At 52.4% G+C, this 21,777-nt stretch overlaps 1 protein-coding gene across 1 annotated transcript in view; it reads right to left on the bottom strand.

Moving 5' to 3' along the window:
• The window catches only part of NOL4L (nucleolar protein 4 like), a 60,134-nt gene that overhangs the window by 27,325 nt on the left and 11,032 nt on the right, over positions 1-21,777 (bottom strand). The window contains exons 2-4 of the mRNA XM_065849706.2: positions 15,699-15,854; positions 11,931-12,042; positions 7,490-7,599 (exon numbers count right to left, since the gene is read on the bottom strand). Coding sequence (XP_065705778.1) covers positions 7,490-7,599; positions 11,931-12,042; positions 15,699-15,854 — 378 coding nt within the window. The remainder of the gene's footprint in view (positions 1-7,489; positions 7,600-11,930; positions 12,043-15,698; positions 15,855-21,777) is intronic.

Raw genomic sequence — 21,777 nt, 5'->3', positions numbered from 1 at the left:
TTCCAGCTCAATGGCTGCTGCTCCTCCCTGAAGCTAAAATAAAATCCTGACCATTTAAGGTGAACAGGAGACTTGCCTGGACCTCAGCAGAGCGGGCTTTTAACCCCTTCCCATTGCTGGGCTTTGTTTCCTCCTTGTGTTCCCTTCGGCTTCAAGCTAGTCCGGCTTAAAGGCGTTTAGGAGAGCTCATCCCCCAGGCGCGAGGCGCTGCCCCCATGCTTGGAGAGCTCGCAGGGGACATGCACCGGCCAGGGCACCAGTTGGAAGCACAGTCACTCTTTCGTGCTGCTTCACCATGTGGACACTCTTATTTTATACTAAGTGCCTTTGTGTGGGTTAGGTTAATCCACTTTGGAAATGGATTAACCTAAATTTCATATCAGCAAACTTAGCGCCAAACAGCCGCGTCCACACAGGGAGTAAGGGAAGAACAGCGACCCAGCAATAGCTGCTGGGCAGGAGCTTTTCCCCGTGCAGGGGAGGGGTCCTGACCCCAAGGGGGGTCACCACCGTTACAAGTGGGGTCACGAGCCCGACAGAACCGCGATTGTGTGTGCCAGCGTTTGGGGTCGTGCTGGCAGAACTGGGGCTGCCTCCAGAAACAGCTGGGGACACACAGGGAAACGGCACGCCAAGCTCCTGTCTAGCGGGTATTTTTCGGATTCTTATTATCTAGGGGGAAATAACTGGCAATTAGGCATGGAATTGGTAATAATAATGTATCAAGTTGTCAGGAAGAGGGGGAAGTGCCTTACGGGGTGACATGCTAAAAAAAAAAAACCCAAACAAACCATAATAAACCAGTACTACTGTTATTATTGTATTATATATATATATATAATACACATCAAATATATTATTTATAAGTCACTTCCTTCCCTCTCTCCTTGCACCGTATTCATTACTCCTGGTCCCTGCAAAGCCCCGCACACGGACACAGATGTGACCTGGGCTCCCTGCCAGGCTGTGCTCACCGGCCGGACCCGTCGGTGCCACCCATGAGAGGGGCCGTGCCCTGCGCACGGGCAGCGCCGCTTCCGAGGGCATCGCTGGCGACGCCCTGACCTCATCTGTCATCATTCCCTAAGGCAAAGCTCCGCAAGAGTACCAGGGCCGCTGTCAAACTCAGGACTAAACTATGTTTTTAAGGCACCGTAGGAGCTTAATTGAATAGCAGTGCTGCTGAGCGTGGCCGCAGTGATCTAGTGGTGGCGGCAGGGGATGCAGGCGGCAGGATCCGGCCGTTGTGCCACAGGAGTCACTGACTCATGGGCGACCTTGTGCAAGTCACTTGATGTTCTTGTGCCTCTGAAAAGTAGGTTAAATAATGAACTGGACCTTCTGCACTGGGTCCTCCATGACCATCAGACCCCACTGGGTAATAAGTATTAAAATGCGAATCTCTCGGAGGTGAGGTCAGTAAGGATGGGGGGCAGAGGAGGGGCTGAAGGAGTGCCCCGGTCACACAGCACGAGGCACATATGCAGCTTTTATCAACAATGTATTTTAAATTATCTGGCATCCAGAGCAGAATTGGGAAAAAAAAGGAGAGTGATGATTTGGGAAATGTTTTTATAGAGCATATTTGTGGTGGGCTGGGGGCTGTATTCCCATTGCACCTTGGTGGCTCCTCCTGCAAGCAGCAGTTGCCAGCAGCTGGTATACACAGGAATAAAAGGGTGGGTTCTTCCTGGGAGCCCAGAGCAAGAGATGGAAAGGATATCCAGCTCCATGCTTCATGCATACCGCAGCCAGGGCCCAGCAAAGGAGCAGGAACAGAGTTGTTTCTGTGGGTGGAACACGCCTGCCCAGAGCACAGGGTCAATCGCAGCCAAATATCCCCTCACATTTCTTGCCAAAGCCTGATCCCACAGCACCAGCAGGAATGTCTGCATCGCACCATACATCGAGGACAACCCTCATAGCTCATCTCTTGGCCACCCAGGTCAGAATTGAGCCAACATAAACATAACTGCCACTAAATCCATTCTTGGCCATTCCCGGTGTGTTTCAGAAACCATCTTTGCAAGGAAAGGCAGCTCCTCGGAGATGCCCGCGCTCGGTTTGCGCACACAGGGCTCCAGCACCGTGCGAGCCTCAGCGCAGCTTCAGCCACAGCGGAACCAAGAGCGAGCACACCATTCAAGGTTAAAATGCTGAACCACACAGCTTCATCTTCTATAATAACGGAAATCATTAATAATAGTTTGCGCTCTCAGAGTAGTTGCCATCCAAGCTCTTGAAGAGTTTTATTAGTGAGCAAGACCTCAGAAATCTCTCTAAGGTATTATCCCCTTTTCAAAGGGAGAAGGCAATTAAGAAACAGCCATTTGTGTGACTTGATCAAAGTCAACACACAGCACGGCAGCACCTGAGCTTGGGAGACAGTGCAGAAAACCTCACCAAGCGGAGCTTTCCACAGGAACGGGATAAATCCAATAGCATCCTTGAGAATATTCCATGGACGCTGAACGCTTTCATCACCGTGCAGTACAGGTCTTCACCTTTTCCCTGGGAATGTTTCCTAGCCCCACTTTACAGGAGCTGGACCAAACCTTTGTTTCCAGTTCTACTGGGAACAGCTGCCTTTGCTGCTGGTCATCCCAGAGAACTTCAGACAGATTCACCCCAGCCAGCCCGTGCTGGGGTCTCCAATTGTTTGCTTGCACTGAGCCTTGCACTGAATAACCACAAAGCTCACCTGTCCTGCAGCTACGCTGGGAAAAACACCGAAACATCCCCACTACGGGAAATAAAAGCTCTCAAGTTGTTACTAGCTGGGAACGTCGGAGTTAATTCCAATAACAAAAATGAGTTGCCGTTTGCTGAAAGCAAGCCATTCACACGGGCTGGAAACCAGGCTGAACGGTCTGATCATCTGACCTCCCACATCTCATGAGCCATTGAGGCCAAAGATGAAAGTTTCGCTAAACTATCTTGGCCAGTAAAGAATGCTGTTATGACGACCAGAGCCGACTCCCCAGCTTTTGCCTGGACAAAGTCTGTCATTTAGGGCAGAATTTAAATTTAACAGGCAGAGCTGCATCCCCACTAGAGGGCTTTGTGCTGCAGACCCACGAGGGAGCCTCCAGCGCATGGATTAAATCCGGATTTCTAACAGTCACGGTGCCTCTCTGTATGTGAGGCCAATATTCCCTTCTCTTCTGTGGGGAAGGGTGACTAAGGGAACTTCTCTAGCGCTCAAAAATGTCTTAAAAATGAGCACCAGGAAACAAAGATCTTCCCAAGCCAAGGAAAAGCCTCTGGAACCTTGTTGAGTCGATTTAAAGGCATTTATTCCTGGAGAGGTTTCACACTCTCTTTAATGGACTGGGAAGTACCTTCTCAGCCTCATGTGATGCAAACACATCATCCCTCTTCCTTTCAGATGCTGACTGCATGCTCCTGCCTTCTCTGCACATCTCCGAACACACATGGGGTTTCTCTGGGATCCCTCCAACAGATCAGCCCAGGGCCTGGATCGCACCCAGCAGCTGCCAGCTCTGCCAGATTCGGTTCTGGTCCCTGGACTACATGAAATGAGACGTCTGCAAAGCTCACCAGTGAGTGCAGAGACTGGAATGAAAACCTAGTGTGTTCTGTTCCCCAGCCGCTCGCTCCTCCTGTGTTGCCTCTCCGCTGTCAGTGCTGAGGCGTCAGAGCCACGCAGGGATGGAACCAGCAGAAGGAACCACGGGCCCAGGGAAGGTGCATCTGGGCTGTTCTGGCAACACCAGAGCCTTCCAAGACACTGCAGTGAACCAGCACAGAAATGGGTGCGCCAGGGAGAGGGCACAGTGGAAGGAGAAGGATTCACATCACAAACCAGCCTCGGTCACAAGGCTCTGACAGCTCCCAGATCCGTCAGAGGATCTTCACCAGCGTCAGACAAAGCCAACTCCCTGTACATCCACGGGATCTGAAGCCCTGCGTGCGCCCCACCAGGATCATCCTGCTGTTCGGGTTCGAACATTGCTTGAAATCATCTTTTGAAAGCCACTTCAGATCCAGGCACCGTCACACACTCCAGGTTTACAGGGACATCCCTGGGCGGATGAGCGCGAGCAGGACCAGGCGCCGTCCTCTCCAGCACTCGAGTCTGCGCAGCAAGGCCATAGCAACGAGAAAAACGCTCCTGCCATTCACCAACTGCGCGACCTCCTGTCAGCAGCCATTGAACAACCTTGGAGGATGTTTCTGTGTCATTTAAACCTGGTTCCTCGGCCCTGGACTGTGGCTGCCAAGGCTGCTGGGATTTGTTCTTTTAAAACCTTCATATTCTACCAGCCACCAGTGGAAATCACACCCAACAGTGTGGCATGAGAAATAAATCCAAGGCTGACTTTGAATAAGACAGAAAAGATTGTCTGGAAAATTACTTCAATAAACTCAAATAACCAATCATTTAAAAATGTTAATATTTAGCATTTGAAAATGAGGTGGAAGGATCATTATAGATAAATATCACATATCTTGTTTTCATTCTTTTTTGCTGCTAGACCGGGAAGGTCAGAAGTTCCGAGATGCTTTAATGCCTCGGTAGATACCCTGAAATGTGGCTCATTTGGCACTCTGGAGAAGGCGAGGGGCCTGATTTTTCTCACACATGTGAGAATTGGTATAAATGGGGAAGGAAGATTCACACCCCAGCAGCTCCTGCATATTCTAGTGAGCCCAGTGTAAGCAACACGGGTCACAGTTGTTTTCCATCATGCCAGAATAAATGTACTGACTCCAAGAAATATATTGGAATATATTCTGGAGGAACTCATCATTTTGTGAGCAACCAGGTAAAGAGCTCCTCTCTGAACTGGTTCCTGTCCCTCAGCAGAGATAAAACGCTTCCTCTAAGGTTCTTCTGGCTGTGCTTCCTCCCAGAGACACTGCTGCCCTAATACTGACGTGCTCAACAGCACTAAGGAATTACAGTTACATGCACACGTTTGTTTTTTTTTTTCCTGAATAATGAAGTTAAAAGGCCACTTTGGCATAAACTCATTCATTGTTACCCCAAGTGAAGCAAGTTCCTCCTGGTGCTGCTGCATACAAATAATTGCTTTCAGCAAAAGCCAAGTGGAACACAAGTCCGTTGCTTGATTTATTTCTATTATCACCATCAAACGCTGGTTGTATTTTCTTCCTGTTTCACATCTGTAGCAAAGTCAGAATTGTTTCTATCACCTTTAGAGGGCCCTGGCAGTTTGTAGGCACCTGGAACCCCAACAATGCAACTCCCAGACCCTGTAGCTCCCGCACTGGAGCAGCAGCCTGTGTTTCACCGCCTGTGTTTCACCGCCCGTATTTCACCACTCATGTTTCACTGCCCGTGTTTCACCGCCCGTGTTTCACTGCCCTCCAAAGGCTGCCGGGATCCCCAGGAAAAAAGGACGGGACTGTTGGAACGGTCGTGTCTCCAGTGCAAGGGATGAAGAAGAAGGAAAAAAGTACCACAGGAATGGCTGGTGGAAGGAACCAAATCCCAGTATCGACACCATCACCCGCAATAAGAAATCACATGCAACGGGGTGTGTTTTGAGCACACAAGTCCTGCTGGGCTTTCCCCACCAGCCCCAACCACCTATATCCTCCCCAGGCTGTCGTCACCTCCAGACCTGATGGGAGGCTTTAATGCTTCAGAAGTCTGAGCACTAAGACTGATCTTTTGTATTGTGCTCTCAGGAATCAGTTTCAGTAATACACCAAACAGCAAATTTCACTTCTTTCAAATATTTTTCTCTCCAGGCTGCTACAGCCTGAAAATCTCAGAAAGCTGCACTGCAACATCCTGATGAGAGCTGGGGAGAAGAAAAACTTTACAGGCAGGGAAGAACATCAAGCCGTTTGATTTATGATCTAAACCAGCAAACTGCTGCTTGTCTCAGCTGGTCTCTCTTTTGTTCCCTTATTACACAAGTTTCTATTCCAATCTTAGTGAGCTTTGAGCGTATTCGTGTCACCAGTACATTATCTGTCTGTCTGGTGATAGCTCCAGTGCAAACTGCTAAACCAAAATTCAGGGTATAAACTTCTCAAATCTCTAAATTACCAACCAGAGTTCTCAAAATGAGATCCCTAAATGTGCAGCTTCAAAACTCAAGGTCCAGTGCTAAGGCCTGTCAGCTTCTGGGGTGTTTTTTATTACAGAAACAAGATCAAAGAGTAAGTCCATCCATTCTGTGTCTCCAGACCACCACAGCCCCGCCCATGACAGCCCCACCCACCATAGCCCCACCCATCAAAGCCCCGCCCATGACAGCCCCGCCCATCACCCCCATCACAGCCCAGCCCAGCTAAGCCCAGCCCAGCCGCCCGGAGCTGTCCATCGTTCTACCACTGAACCCAGCCCAAGCACAAAACCCGGCACATCACAGCCTTTCATGTTTCAAAAGCTCTACCATAACGTATTGCAAACAAAACCTTAAACCCACTCAAGCGTCCAACACGCACAAAGGAACAAAGCCCCAAAACACCCAAGTGTTATCTGTCAGGTGCTGTTTTTCCTCCAGCAAGAAGGTTCCACGGCTGAAGCGATGGAGCAGCTCAGTGTCTCTATAGCTCCTTGCAAGCAAACCCACATCTGGCATTTCACACCCAGCAATGGATGCTCCAGCCAACGTCCCTTGAGGGTGCCACCAGATAAAAGTGCCCTTTGGGCTCAACTTCACAGTCCAAGCTATCAGCAGCCTTTTTCACCACTGCACAACACAAACTCTTTCAGTTTTTGCAGTGATGTATGAGATCAGATTCAGGTTTCAGTGTGCTGGAAAGTAAACCCAGCACTGGTTTCCAGTGCCGATTTGTGGGGAGCAAGCAAAACATACTTTGCTTTTTATAGACTGTTTCCATGGTGCACAGAGGTTCCCATAGCTAATTCTGCAGCTGCACAACTTCAGAAAATGGCACAGCCTGGGTATAATCCTGTGGCAGCCTGCCCATCCATTCCCAGATCGAAATCCAGCGGTTTTACACTCACATCACAAAACGGAGCCTTCTCCTGCTCTGACACGCGAACGGAGCGGCCGCGGCTGAACCTCCCCAAGCTGCCGATCAGCTTCGAGAGCACCGGAGCCACTGAAGCAGGGTCTGCGATTCAGACCCCATCTGCTAAAGCTCCCAGGCAGATCAGAGGAGGTAAAGAAAGAAATTCCTATTCACCGGCTGTATTTTTAAGACAGTTTCTTAGGAGAACTGTACGTCTAAAGAACAAGCAGACTGCTACAAGCAATGACCGCACCAGCTCTATGTCTGCTTCTCTCCGCCGCAGGACTCCGCACAGCCCTGTTTGCTCTCGCGAGCCAGAACACCAGGGACACGCTGCCCTCCCGGCTCCCACGCGCCAGCACTCGCTGTGCTTGGCCAGAGCTGGACTCGCCTGCACCAACGGGCCATTTCCAAAAGCATCCTCCAGAGATGGAGGTGCCAAACACCGGTCATCCCTCAGCCCTTCTGTGGGGGCAGGAACCCGCCCGGCACCCCCAGCACGACTCACCTGCTCCTGGGAGTTCATCACCCGCAGCTTCATTTGCTTCAGGTACGTAGAGGTGAGGGGCATGTTGTAGTCAATGATCCCAGAGACCAAAGAGGAAGGTGGTTCACTCTCTGAAGAACAGAGGAAAAAGTTGAGTTAGACACAGGGCTGTGGAAGCACAAGGCTCTGACGTGTTCTCATAATCGTTAAACATACGTATTTAGAAGCACTTAAAATCCTGAGCCTGAGCTACTGCCCGCTGAGTGAGCGTTCCTATAAGTACACAACCCCACCACAAACATAATCACAGAACAGATGTTGTTTGGAAAAAAACAAAAAGCATTGTTGTCACCTGCAGAAAAGACTACACATAATATGTAATTTTTCAGTCTACCAAACTAGAATGTAGCAGAGGAAGAAACTGAGTCTTGCTGACACATCAGAAGCACTTCCATGCAAATGGGACTTATGCAGAGGTTGATGAACGAGAATATATTTGCAGCTTGCTTTAGCATTGCAAAGTCTTGCCAATTTTGCTGGGATTCCCTCAGGTAGGAGCTAACATTAAGGCAACTTATTAAGTATCTCTATCTGGTGATGAAGATTATTTTTAACACTCTCATTAAAACACAAACTTAAAGATCTTTAATTTAAATTGTTCCTGTTGATTCCTCTGGCTGAACCACATCAAGCTCTGGAGATGACTCTGGATTCAGGCCGCCCCTGCAGATCCTTTTGTCTGGCCAGATGAGTCCCCATAAAGCAAATTCTCAATGATTTTTCTGAATTCTCAAAGATTTGTCAGCTCTGCAGAGCTTGCAAGCTCTCCAAGTGGGACACGCAGACTGCTAGAACTATCTGTTCTAACACGGATTCACAGGCTCGTGCAATGGGTTTGTTCAGAGGAAAGCTGCTGTTTCCCATGGGGTGGCTCCTGGTTAAAAAGAAGATTCCTTTGTCCTAGCACAGGCAGATGTGAGCATGGAGAATCAACCCAGCCTTCCAGTGCTCTGAAGGGATGTGTGGTGTCCACCGGACAGTGAACTTGGCAACAACGGGTGGAGAAGAAGGATTTCCAGGAGCTGAAGGTGAACGGATGGCGGGTGGTCTCCATTCCTCTCTCTGAATCTCCCTGGCTGGCTTCATTTTCTGGGGTCACTGCTTTCAGAGCCACCTCTGACACAAACCCTTGAAAAAGAACCTTCACAAAATGCTTTACAGCACCTTAGAAAACCCATCAACCCAAACATAATGGGTCTGCTTTCCAGAAATGCTGAATATCAAAAAATCCCAGAGAAACTCAGCAGATCCAGCTTCACACCTCTGGAGCACCAGATTTATCATGTCTGATTAGGAAATGACCTGACTCAAAACCTGTCTGTGACTGACTTAAAACATAACAAAGGTTTTTGCAGATCTTGTGTATCAAGAGCCTGCTTTGGGTCCATGGAAATGCAATGTTTTTTTGGCAGGTCCATCCACCTCACCTGGGCTCTGAAGCGTTCCTGCCTGCGGTGCAGGGAAGGGCAGCCAGGGCCACTCAGGCCACCAGCTCACCCCTATATGAAGGTGTAAAGCTTTTAGGAACCCTGTCAATGAATTCCACCCTCTTTTCTCATGGTTGCATGCCACTGCTCTCTGGTAAGCTTTGACCTATAGATTAATTAAGAACACTTCTGCATCTCTATGTATTAAGCACCCTAAACAACCCATTGTTCTGCTGTGGCAGGATGTTACTTTGTGATAAGATGCTAAAATTCCAGTGCAAGGGGAGCTTCTTGCATCTGGTTCTGCTGTGAAAGGGGAAACAGCTCCCAGAAACAAAATCTGCACCTCTCCAGGCTGGCTGTGGTCATCGGGATGTGGGTCTGTAAGAGGAGTTTAGGAAAGCATTCGCTGAGGTACATAGAGCTGCTCTCTCCTCGCAGCAGGGGCAGGGATGTGGCCAGCCTTTGTGACTTTGGTTCATAGTTCAGTGCAGCAGAAATGAATGAGGCTCCTCAGTGGCAGCTCAGCATCCTCAGGCAGGCAGCAAGAGGGAGGGAGATGATCTTTGGTGCTCAGGTTCTGCCTGAAACCATCCTGATGGAAATCTGGAATAATCCCATTAGCAGCCACAAATTTGCAGTGAATTTGTGCAACCGCAACAGATAAGAGCTTGAGCCTAAGAAACCAAAACCTTCTTTTTTAAGCTAACTGGAAAAGAAAGAAAACCTTTGTTTTAAAAGGCCAGGGGGACTGCACGGGAACAATCCTCACATCCTACGTCACAAGAGGGGGCTGCTGGAATACTTCAGCTTCAAAAACATAGATATCACATGCCCCATGTGTGGGACATAGAGATGGAACAGGCAGAATGGTTTAAAGTAAAATGGTTTCAACCCTAATTCTACATTTGTGTAACTCCACTGGAATTAGTCCTAATTTAAGAACAGTGTAAAGAGATCATAGCGAAGTCTTGTGATGTTCCAAGTTTCCCACGAGCAAGACAATTTGCTTTTACAAATTATGTGTGTGCCCTGCAGGGTTTGATGTCAGAGATTTTGTGACCATGAATGAAATGTGTTGAGATTTGTCTAATGGACAAGACAAGAAGGAAGAGATGGGAATGACTTAAAATTTTTGGTCTTACTGAGTTAACCTTTGCCTATATAAGCCTGTGTGTGTATATACATGCCCATACAACTGGGTAATGCTTCTATGACCCAAATGTTTTTCAGGTGATTTGCTCCCGATAAATTCCTGAATATATATTAGTGAAATCAGACATTCTTCCCCAGTAAAAATTCCCTTATCTAATCTGCCCTATGCATTTTCACAGGTACTTAGTCACTGTTCAGATACTATTCAGAGCAGAAAGGCATTTCTGTCCTTCCATTCCTGGTGGGTAAGAAGCAGGACTTTCTATGTGCGGGATCCTTTGTTTTCGTGATTGATTTATTTTTAAGAGAACTGCTAAGGGGGAAAGCTTTTTGAAAATAATCAATAATTTCTATTAATTTACAAATTTGCTCAGGACAGCCAGATCTCAGCCCTGATTGCTGCTCTGGAGAGGACACTCAGCACCTGGCGTTCTCTGAGTTGCTCCCAGGACGGTGGGTGGGCAGGAAGGGGCTCTGAAGGAACAACGACCCTTTTCATCAGCTGCCTCCTGCACAGGGATCCTCTTCGCTTGACCCAAAGAGGCAACATCCTTGTTGGCCAGACCCATCCCATGCCCCTTCCCATCCCAGGAGCCGACTGCCATGGCCGGCACACTCCAAATGGCGCTGGTGACGGATGTGGCACAACCAGTGGGAAAGTTGGGTTTGCTCCCAGGGAGGACAAAGGCCTAAAATCTTCTTGTTGGAAAGAGGCATCGGGCCCTGAGCCGGCAGGGTGGGAAGTGCCGCAGTGATGGAGCTTAGACTAATAAATGTCACACAGGATTATTCGAGAGAGTTTCTAAAAAATATAACAAGTACAAAGCATTTCAGTCACTAGCTTTGGATAGCTGGCACACATAATCCCCTTAAATGGAACCTCTGGGCTGTCCCTCGCTCTGCTCCCAGCAGCAAACAGTTGGAAATCGGCACTTAATACTAGAAATTTTCTATTGTTGGGTTCTTCGTTCATTTAATTCTGCTTCATAAGAGCTGCCAAACGAACCTGTTCACCCTAACAGTTCTGAAACGGTCCAACTCTGGTAGTTTGCTGATGTTTTATAAAGAAGCAATTTTGTTGGGTGAAACCTCTCAGAGTCAGTTTGATGTTTCGCACTTGATCATGAAAACAAGTTTGTAATTTAGAAAAAAACAACATAAGCATCAACTTTAACCATTTAGTCTGGAAGAAAACCTGGTCCCATCTTATGCACCACTTCCATCTTTCAGGCCTAAGAGCTGCAGATTGGGTCCATTTACAAAAGAACCATAATGAGCCAACCACCATAATGGCCACACTAATTGGTCGTTACATTGGCATAATGTAACTTTGATTACCAAAACATTTTCTGTTATCAAAAATAGGATCATGACATTTGTATCTATTAATTATCGCGAATTACTTCTTTATCAGAAACTTCAGTTATTCAGCCATATTCAGTGTCTTTCATTACAAAATTAATAGTTTAAAGGAAAAACTTCAGGTCATGTTTTTTCAGAGACTGAAGTTTCTACCCACACACGATCACGGGCTGACTGCAGACACATCCGCAACACGTTTGACTCAAGGTTTGCACAGGGGAAGCTCGGAAGGAAGGCCGGACCGCTCCGGCTCTCTAGGCTAAAAACAGCGACAGACAAACCAGATTGAAGCAATTCCTTCAGCTTGGCTATGGAAGTACATAAAAATCACACTGGTCAGGAAAACCATGAGGTTAAGAAGTATCTCATGGATGGGGCAGCATCCTGACAGCCCTCTGGGACAGCACACTGGGTGAAATGCTGCATCAGCTCTGCTGGCACAACTCATTTCCCTTTACCTTTGGGCTCCAGACCGTTGGAGTTGAAGTGCATCCTCTTCTGGCACTCGGTGCAGCTCATCAGGAACCTGGTCACAGCTTCTCTGGGCAGAAAAGCGTAGGTCTCTGCGATCTGGGGACACAAGGAGGCGGCTGCACATCCTGGGGGAGGGACGGAGGGCACATTCCCACCGCGCCCCTCACCCAGCCAGGAACATCATCAACACAGCGATCCCCGGCCCCTCCCTCTGCAGCAGCTGGGGAGGCAGGAATGTTTTGGGAGGTAACTGGTGTGCCAGCACAGCACTGGGACACGAACAAACAGACCTCGCAGTCCCAGCGTAGTCGCTCCTTCCCAGAAACTCCCTTCCATTCCCCCTCTAAGTCTGGGAAGGGCAAAGCTACGACCATGTATGAATCAAACGGGAAAGTAAGGTTTGGTCAGCTCTGTTTGCATTGTTAATTACCATCACACCAGTAACCTGAAGAATCCATTAATCTTTTGTAAGAGCAGGTCACTTTTTCCCACAATGACAATCAATTACTGTTAATACTACTTCACACTTCTGTGACATATTTTATCCAGGGAATTTAAAACATTTTTACAAACAGTAATGAACTAAGTGTCCTGAACCTTTGTGGGATATTTGTATTTTACAGATGAGGAAAAGCTAAGGATAAATATTTAAAACTTGGACGCCTGAAGTTAAACACTATATGCAGACCTAAGCACCCACAGATGGTGCCTGGCTATCACAGGCTCCTATTATTCCAATTAATGCCTGACAGTAGCAATTTTACAGTATTTCTAAAGATCAAGACTAGGTTATTTGGAGAAGGAGGGAGGGAATTTTAATGTAGATTTCTTTAAGGCTGTAAGAGACCATCAAATCATGGAGTCTGACCTTCTGTGTAGCACAAGTCGGGGAACTTCAGCCAGGTTCTCCTGCAGCCCCGTAGCCTGTGGTTTGCCTAAAACATCTTCCAGGAAGACATCTGGTCTTAATTGGGAGGCATTAAGAGGCTGAGAGCCCACCTCTTACTTTGGGGTTGGTTCCTATGGTTAATCACCCATCCTGTTTGGTCTGAGTGCCTTGTCCCAGCCTGGCGGCTCCCAAACCAGGGGCCGTGACCCCAGCCGGGGTCACAGCACTTACAAGTGGGGTCATAAAGCAGACAGAAATTCAATTGTTTGTGCCCGAGCTCGGGGCTGCGAGCCCGGCAGAAGTGGGGCTTGGGACGGGAAGCGGGGCTGCAACCGGAGACCTCGCGAGCAACAGCTGGTGATGGGGGCTGAGCTGGGAGGGCAGCCTGGGATGTCCCACTCCCCCTTCTCTGGCCACTGGGCATCATCCTCCCACCTTATTTTGTTAACAAAGATCAAAGATGTCTAAATTCCCAGCATTTTTCTATCCTACAGGGAAGGGTGATGCTTAAGCTTGGGATAAAGCCACATTACAGCAGCAGGCAGTGGGTTTGCTTGCTCAGGGCTGAAGCAGCCCCGTGACCAGTGGAGGGAGGGAGAGAGATTTATCTCCACTGAGCGGCAGCAGAGCCCGAGCTTTTCCATCCACACTAACGCCAGATGGGTGGAAAGTTCAGGCAGGGACCTTGTCCCAGCCCTTCCAACGAAGGATGCAGCGCCTGGTCCTCAGGGGATTCTCCTTCTCTTTAAGCTCCAGCCCTGGCGAGCACGGCTCTGCCTGCTCGGCTGTGCCTGCGCGGCTGCCCATCTCAGCCTCTGCCTCTCTGCGGTTTTATCAATGCACAAGTGCCAGGGACTCCCACAAAACCACCGAAATTAGAGGCCTGACAATTGCTGGTGGCAAACACGACATTGTGAAGCAGGCAGGAAACCAGCCGTGCTGCCCGCGGCACTGAGCCCGGTTTCAGCCTCTTTTGCTCCAGCGAGCCCATCGCCTCTGCTGCAAATATTCAGCTAATTTTAGTGATACAGTTGTTATTTCTCAGCTGATTTGATGCTCTGCAGAGCAGACAGCTTCCTTGATGAGTTATCTCCCATCCAAACTCCCTTTCTGATTGCCTCCCTCCGGAGGTCACGGACAAGGGCAAATTCTCCAGTGCCTCTAATCAGAACCGGTGGGGAAAGGGGAAGGGAGCAAAACAGCCAGGGACACAAAGCCACCCGAGCTGGGGCAGGAGCGAGGGCAGAGCCAGCAGCAGCGTCCTGCTGGGTCAGGAGGGATCCGTGCTGCTGCTGTGATGATCTCAGCCCAGGAGGGAGCCGAGGGAGGAGCGTGGAGCTGCTGTGAGCAGGCCTGGGAACACAGGCAGCTCCCCCGGGGCTGTGCAGAGCACAGAGCCATCCTCCAGAGAGCTCAATTGAAGGAATTAGGGGAGGCTCAGGGTGGTCTGCTGGGGAAATGAGTGGAAAGGTTTTGAATTGTGGTCGTGCTGGTGAGACTGCCCCCATCCTGGACAGAACAAGGTCACCTGTCCCCAGCCAGGGACGGTCAGCCTGTGTCCCGGCCCCACGCTGTGCTGCAGGGGCAGGAGCTGCATGTGGGGCATGGAGCGACGCCAGAGCTCTCTGTGCAGATCCCAGTCCCATTCCCAGGGGCTCCCACCGTATGGGGGGGGGGCTGCAGGGTACTGGGCTGCCCTTCCAGCACTGCCAGCATCAACAGCCCTGGACAGACCCAGGGACATGCACAGGCAGGACACAGCCACCCCGAGCCAGCTCCAGCCGCACACCGAGCCCTGCACAACCCCAGGCATCACAGCAAAGGCCAGGGCACAGACCTCTGCAGGGTGATGCACACACCAGTGACGGGAGCTGCCGGCCACCCACTTCTGTCTCTAAGCGACCTGATCTTTAGGGCTGTAGGATTCAAGAGAGTAGCTCTGGTTTGGACAGTAAATTCAGCTTTTTTGGTAAAAGGAGAGCCCAAATGTTTGCACGGAAGGGCTCTGCAGAGTCAGGAGAAACAGCAAGCTCCCAGGAGAAGCACACTTCAGGCTAAATTATTCCTGACCTAACTAGAGTGGTTTCAGGATGGATAGAGCTGGTTCTCAGCATCCATGGAGCACCTGACAAGCCTTAGCTCAGTGCTGCCTCCATTTTGTACCGAGGATGCCCAGGCAGGGGCTGATGCGATCATTCGCCCAGCCGGGGAATGGGCGGGCTCCAGTCCCCCTCTGCCTTCTCCATCCCCCTGCTGCTCCATCCACTCTCTGCTCCATCCCCCTGCTGCTTCATCCCTCTGCTGCTCCATCCCCTCTCTGCTCCATTCACTCTCTGCTCCATTCACTCTCTGCTCCATCCCCTCTCTGCTCCATTCCCTCTCTGCTCCATCCCCTCTCCCCTCTCTGCTCCATCCCTCTGCTGCTCCATCCCTCTGCCTGCTCCTGCCCTTCAAGGCCCAGCCGAGACATTTCCCTCTGGCCAAGGGCAACATGGAGACAGATGGCATGGAGCAGAGTGCACAGAGGACTGGGCAAACATCCCCTCACCCATCAGTAATACTGAGCATTTCTCTTGTTCTGTCTCTCAGACATGTACAGTTGTCTTTGTGTGATTCACTTGGTGTTTCCTCTCCCAGCAGCCGTACCCTTGTGCTGTCCCTGTAGCCCGGTTACCCATCTCCCCAGCACAGCTGCTCTGCCTTTCACTGCCTCCTTCCTTACGCCTCCCTGCACAGGCAGACAGGACTGTCCTTCGCCTCTGCCTCCCGCCAGCGGCTCCCTGTGCCCTGCCCCATCGTCCCCGTCCCTGCGGCACCCCGCTCCCCAGCCCTCTGTCCCCTCGCTGCCTGGGGGGACTCTCACCGCTCGGTAGGTTTTCTTCTGCCCGGCATGTTTGGGTGCTTTGCCCGGCTCCGACGAACTCTCCACATGCATCGAGTATATGATGTCAAAGAAATCTTCCACCACAGCCACGCGCTTCAGAGAGATGCCCTCGGGCTCCGACAGTCCATCTGCCCCCTACAACAGCGCAGGCAAGTTTAGTTAGTGTCAGCGATGGGTGACAGGGGTGATGAGATGGGCCCGGGGCTGATGCGGTTGGAGGGGGCAGAGTCGCGGCGCTCCAGCCCTGGGCTGCCTTGGGCACGGGGGGCATGGGGGATAAATTAAACAGTGCTCCGGGGAAGGATCCTGCTGCAGCCAGGGCAGGGGGGGCTGCTGCTGTTGTGCTGCTAAAGCTGCCAGGGAAACTGGGCCAGGAACAAAAACAAGGGAAGAGTCCAGAATGGAGTCACAACCAATCAAGAAATTCAATTTTCATAATTTGGGGTGATTTTTACTAGGCAAGGAACAGGCAGAGGAAGCTCTTCGGACCTGCACATGGTACTGAACCACCCTGGGAAGCCCCACAACGCAGGGCACGCTCCCTGCGGACACGACTCAGCCCGCGGGACGCGGCTTCGCTGCGATGCCAGGATGTGGCCCCTGACGGAAGGAGCCAGAATCGCCCTCCTTCCCCGCGCTGACCTTTCCGAGGCACCCTCCCTCGCTAGTGCACGCCGAGCAGCTGAGCGCTGGCAGCAGCAGCTCAGCTCTTTGTGTGTCAGGATGTGCTGGAGAGCAGGAGGCAGCAGCTCTGCCGCACGGCCGTGGTGACAGACTGGTGGGAGTGGGAGGTGTGGGGAGCGGTGCTCCCCGAGCCGGCTGGCAGCGAGGTGTGAGCTCGGGCGGGGTGTGAGCTTGGGCAGGGCGGGCAGCCCACGGGACCCGGCAGCTGCTCCCGGCGCCGCGGCACAAAGCACCTGCACCGGGGGGCTCAGACGGACAGCAGGCAGCTCCTGTAATGGCCGGGGTACCAAAAAAGGGCCAGGCTGCAGGAGATCACTAAGCTTCTCCCTTGAAAAAAAGCCATTGTTGCATAGGCAGTTGTATATATATAAATATACACATATTATATGCACATATACATACGTATGTATATACAACTCATCCCTTTGAGGCCTGCTTTCCAAAATGGTATGCACAGATGCCATCCGGCTGGTGCACAGCGAGCTGGGGAGCAGCAGCCTGCACATCTAAATGACCCGCAAACGACGTTTCTCACGTGCGTTCACACGTCCCTGTGTGCAGGCAGGGGCTGCCAGAGGTCTGCACGCAAAGGGAACAGCCCGTCTCCCAACCTGTATTTTCTGTTGTCGTTGGTGACTGGGCTCTGCATATCTGATACGGTCTATAGATTGAATAAATGCTGTTCTTAAGCCACCAGTCAAGGGACTCTCAAAAATCAATCATTTAGAGGGACTGCCTTCTGCTAAAGACTGCTTTCTTGGGGGAGCAATCTCTTAATGTGAAGCACTGCCTGTTAAAGTTGGCTCCTCACCCTGATTTCAGAACAGAGCCTGCCATACCACGCAGGGACTGCAGCGGGACGGGTCGGTGTGCTCACCCGGGACTCGGGCATGAGGATTTTCCAACACAAACCACCTCTGCTGTCCCCAGGGAGCCCTGAGCCCTATCTAAAGGTGGCTGCAACAAAGAGAATATTGAGAATGAACACAAGGAGCAGGGTGGCAGTGCTGCCATGGTGGGGGTCGGGAAACCTCACCCAAAGGAGTGTCTTTGAGGAATATAAATCTAATTTCTTCTGTCACCGTTCAGGGAGTTTCACTTTAATCGAGGGCATGGGTATTCCCCTGCCAAGGAGGAGCGGGCATTAGGAGGCTTCCTACTGACCAATAATCCTCAGAGCAGGGTTGAAATGAGGATAATTACAGAAACAGGACAAAGGAAAACGCTTCAGGAGAAAAGCTCAGTCAGGTGCAATAAGCAAAACCCTCAAAATTCAGGTTGCAGCCAACCCTGTACATAAATCACTATTTCCAGGGCCATCCCAGCCAACTAATACCCCACTCCCTGCACGGCCAGCAGTTCCCTATTTCCTCCTCAGTTTCAGAACAAACACTGTTAACCGCAGGGTCTGGGCATCACTACGGCCTCTCTGACTCCCCACACCCTGGGGGATGCCGGAACCACCTCCTCAGGACCCCATTCCCTGCAGGGAACCTCCCCTGGCTCCTCACATCTCTCCAGCCCACATCAGCCTGGCGACTTCTCTCCCCGTGATGATTATTTAGCTCTGGGAAGCAGGTGAGATGCAAGCGGTACCAAAGTCACCAGATATAAGAAGCTGCATCAAGTCAGTGCTTCTAGGATTACAGAGGTTTGTATCTGGCAATATAAGCAAATGTTGACCGAGGACTTAAGGGGACACACATGCTGTAGACAACCTCTCAGAGGGGTCCATGCCCCTCTGGTTCCTCCTTCCACACCCAGTATTGCTCACCAGTATTCAAGGCATGAGTCAGAGCCCATAATATCTCAGAATGGTGTAAACCCCCTTAGGTTTAAAAAGCAAGGAAAATTCTGCTGGGAAGAATGATGGGAATAAGGATGCACTTACCCCCGCCTGGCGTTGGGGCTTTATTGGAAGCCACTTGCCCCTAAAATGCATAAAAGATTTCAGGAGCAAAATTCAGCTTTTAAATAAGCATTTGGGAGCAGGTGGCATTTCAGGTGCCAAGGCCAGAAAGCCCCTTTGCCATGTCAGTCACCCACCGCTCCCTACGTTTGCCCAACATGACTTTGTCTCTCTCCGTCCCGTTTCTCCTCCTTCCCTCTCCCTGCGCAGCCCGTCCCGCAGGTCTCAGCCCCTTTCTCCCACCTGCCCCCACCTCCCCAGCCCGCAAGCGCTCTCTCCTCTCACCTCCTTTCCTCTGGGCTATCCATCAGGTCTTTTTCCTCCCCAGTGTCCTTTGTCCTCCCCATTTCCTCCAGTCCCACATTTCTCTGCTTGCCTCCTCCTCGCACCTAATGAGCCCCCGTAGCCCCACGTCCCCCGGCATCCCCCTCCAGCATGTCCCCAGCGCCCTGGTCCCCCGCCTCCTGCTCTGCTCCCTCTCGCCCACCCCAGCCATACCTCCGCTCCCCCAGCTCCCACAACTGGTTGCAGCCGCAACCGGGCTCCATTCACACCGGAGCGCAGTGCCAGGGGACGGCTGTTTGGGCCTCCCTGCCCCCTGTCACCACTGCGGCCAGGGTGGCGGGTGCAGCGCAATGAGAGGCGACAGCCATTTCGGGATGTCCTGGGGCACAAGGATGGCAGCGCTGCCACCCGCCTGGGGACCGGCCGTGGCGCTGCCAGCGCTCGCCCACCGAGCCCCTGCCCCTGCAGCTTTGTTCTCGGCAGCTGCCCCGGCCCTGCCCGCAGCTGCCCGTGCCGGGCCCTTCGCCCTCCCGCTCAGGGTGGGGGCCGCAGCCCCGGGCAGCCCCGTGCGGGGTCGGGCCGGGCGGTGACATCTGCCGCTGCGGCGGCAGGGGAGCGAGGGCGGGCGCCCCCCCGCCCGGCCCGGGCTGAGGCCGCCGGCAGGTAGCGGGGTAACCATGGCAACCGGCGGGGCCGCGCGCTGCCGGCGGTAATCCGCTCCCCCGGGCCGGGCCGGGCCCGCCGCCGCCTCCTCCTCACGCCCACCCGGGTGCCCCCGCAGGGCCCCGGTCGGCCACGGGGGAGAACCGCGGGCAGCGCCCCCGGGCCGGGGGCTCAGGCTGCAGGCAGTGCCCCGCCGTGCCCGGCTCCGGCCTGGGGCAGTTCCCGCGCCCCGCAGGCGCCGCGGACAGGGCGGGCTCGGCCGCCCCAGCTGTCGCGCCTGCTCCCTGCTGTTCCCCGCAACACCAGAGCCCCCAGCCACAGCCCTGCCATGTCTCCCACACGGACCTGCCCTGCCTCACAGCCCCACAGCGGCACCCATGGCCGCCCTCCCGCAGCCGAGCAGCTCCCTCGCTCCCAGCCCTGCTGGGTCTCCACAGACCCCGCAGCCATTCCTCAGCTGCCCAGCGCATGTGTGAAAACTGTCATAATCGGAGCGATTCGCAGCCAAACTACAGCGCTGACACGCAAACTGGGTTTTTTGCAGGCCAGAAGGTCTCCGGCCAGCAACTGCCACCGGATCCCGGCGCGGTGACCTCCACCCCGAGCCCCCTGCGCTGCCACCGCCCCGCGCGAAACCAGAGCCGGCGCGGGGCAGCTCCGCGGAGCCCAGAGACCGGGCGCAGGCTCCGTGCACTGGGCTCCTGGCGCTGCGAGCCCTTCCCCGCCTTGGAGACTCTGATCTGGGAGAATCTGGGAGGATTTAATCTGAGCTGCGAGCCAGGGAGCCAGGTCTCCCACACCTGCGTGCTCCCAGCTCCTCTTCCAACTGGCTGGGGGACCTGGTACCTGTTCGGGCTGGAGGCTGCTGGCTCTGCCCTGGCACCGGCTGGCAGGGGCAACCTCTGTGTTCCCTGGCGGCGCTGGCAGCTCTGCTGGGGCCCGGGAAGCTGCCCCTGTGTCACGGCTCCGCAGGGAAGCACCCCGTGTCAGTGGGGGTTTGCTGGAGGGCCATGGGGCAGGGGGTGCGGGAGCGGGATGGGAGGGAGCACTGACTGCGTCCCCATCTGCTCTGTTCAACGGCAGATAAAGCGCTGCCCTGGCCTTTGCGCGAGGGGCTGATACCAGCCGAATTCGGCTTCCTGCGAGTTAAAAGCCGCTTCCTGCCGGCACAGCCCTGCCTGATAATGGCTGCGCTCTGTTCTCTGGCCGGGGAGCAGACCCTCTGCCCTCGCCTCTTCTCGCGCTTGCCACATGAAAGCCTTCATCTCTGTATCTCCCAACCACAGCATCTCCCCTCCCTGCCTCTCAGCACATAAATTTCCCACCACTGTCTGGAAGGGCTGCTGAACCCTCCATCCCTGGGACTCCCGAACCGTAGGGCTGGGGCCAGCTATACCGAGCTGGCCCTCAAGGTCACCTCCCCTGCCTGCAGCAGAGGCAGCGGCGCTCGCTCTGCCTGTGTCCCAACGGCCAAGATTGGGGTCCCCACTCCCATCCTGGGACCAGCCACCCCGTGGCATGACCGTGGGCTTCCCAGCCCAAACTCTGCAGCCATCAGCCATCCCATGCATGAGCCCTTGTCGGTTCTTCTGCTGCACACACAAAGCTGCCATCACATACTCATTTTGAGATCAGCAAACTTGGGGTTGTGTTTTACCTGAAGCACTTGGCTTTCTTTAAGGTGCCTTTCTAATTTCCTACAACTTGTGTTTTGTTCTTTAGATTTCTGTTCTTTAGAAAAAAAAAAATGATCAGCTGTAACAGGGAGCAGACGTGCACAGGCAAAAGCAGTTGGGCACGAACTCCAACATAAAGGGCGAAATCCTTCTGTGCCGTAAGAGACGTCCCAGTGGGTGCTCCAGAGGTGACACCTCCAGCCCATCTCTTGGGCCACCCACCGCCCCCCTGGCTGCTCCTGCGCCGCACGTCCCACCTCTGCAGCCCCTCCTGCTGCACAGCGCCGAAACAGGCAATCTATTGCAATATGGACTCGTACAACTTTTGATCAAGAAACTGTTCTTGGTACTTCTCATCTCTGGGAAGTCAGCCCTTGATTGGCTTCTATATTTAGACTTCTCCAGGGCTTTAGGAAGTTCACTCCTCATGGTATTTAGGTGTAGGATGAAAGCAGCTTTTGCGGGGGATATGTTAAACCACAGCAGGCTCCCTCTGCTAATGCTGCAAGGAGAAAGAAGAGCTACATTCCTCAAACTTCCCTCTTCTTCGTGTCCCTCATGCCACGGGCACAGTGTGTGCCTTAGAAATAGGCACTGGGGAAATGCGCGGCCGAGAACAATATCAGCTGTATTGCTCATAATAAAAAGAACCCATCAGAGGAAGATGGGAAATGCTCTCACTTACAGATTTTGCTCTTTTTTTCTCCTGGAAATATTTTGCTGGGAAATTTTTATGATCATTTCTGGTTGAAAAATGGGAGAAAAGCGGTTGCTGAAATGTTGTTTCCCTGCGCTAAGCATTTATATGTCATTTTGCACAAACCACCAAGCAAACACTAAG

This window comes from Patagioenas fasciata, chromosome 16, assembly GCF_037038585.1.
Source record: "Patagioenas fasciata isolate bPatFas1 chromosome 16, bPatFas1.hap1, whole genome shotgun sequence".
NCBI classification, from domain to species: Eukaryota; Metazoa; Chordata; class Aves; order Columbiformes; family Columbidae; genus Patagioenas; species Patagioenas fasciata.
This window is presented reverse-complemented; position numbering and strand designations above follow the sequence as displayed.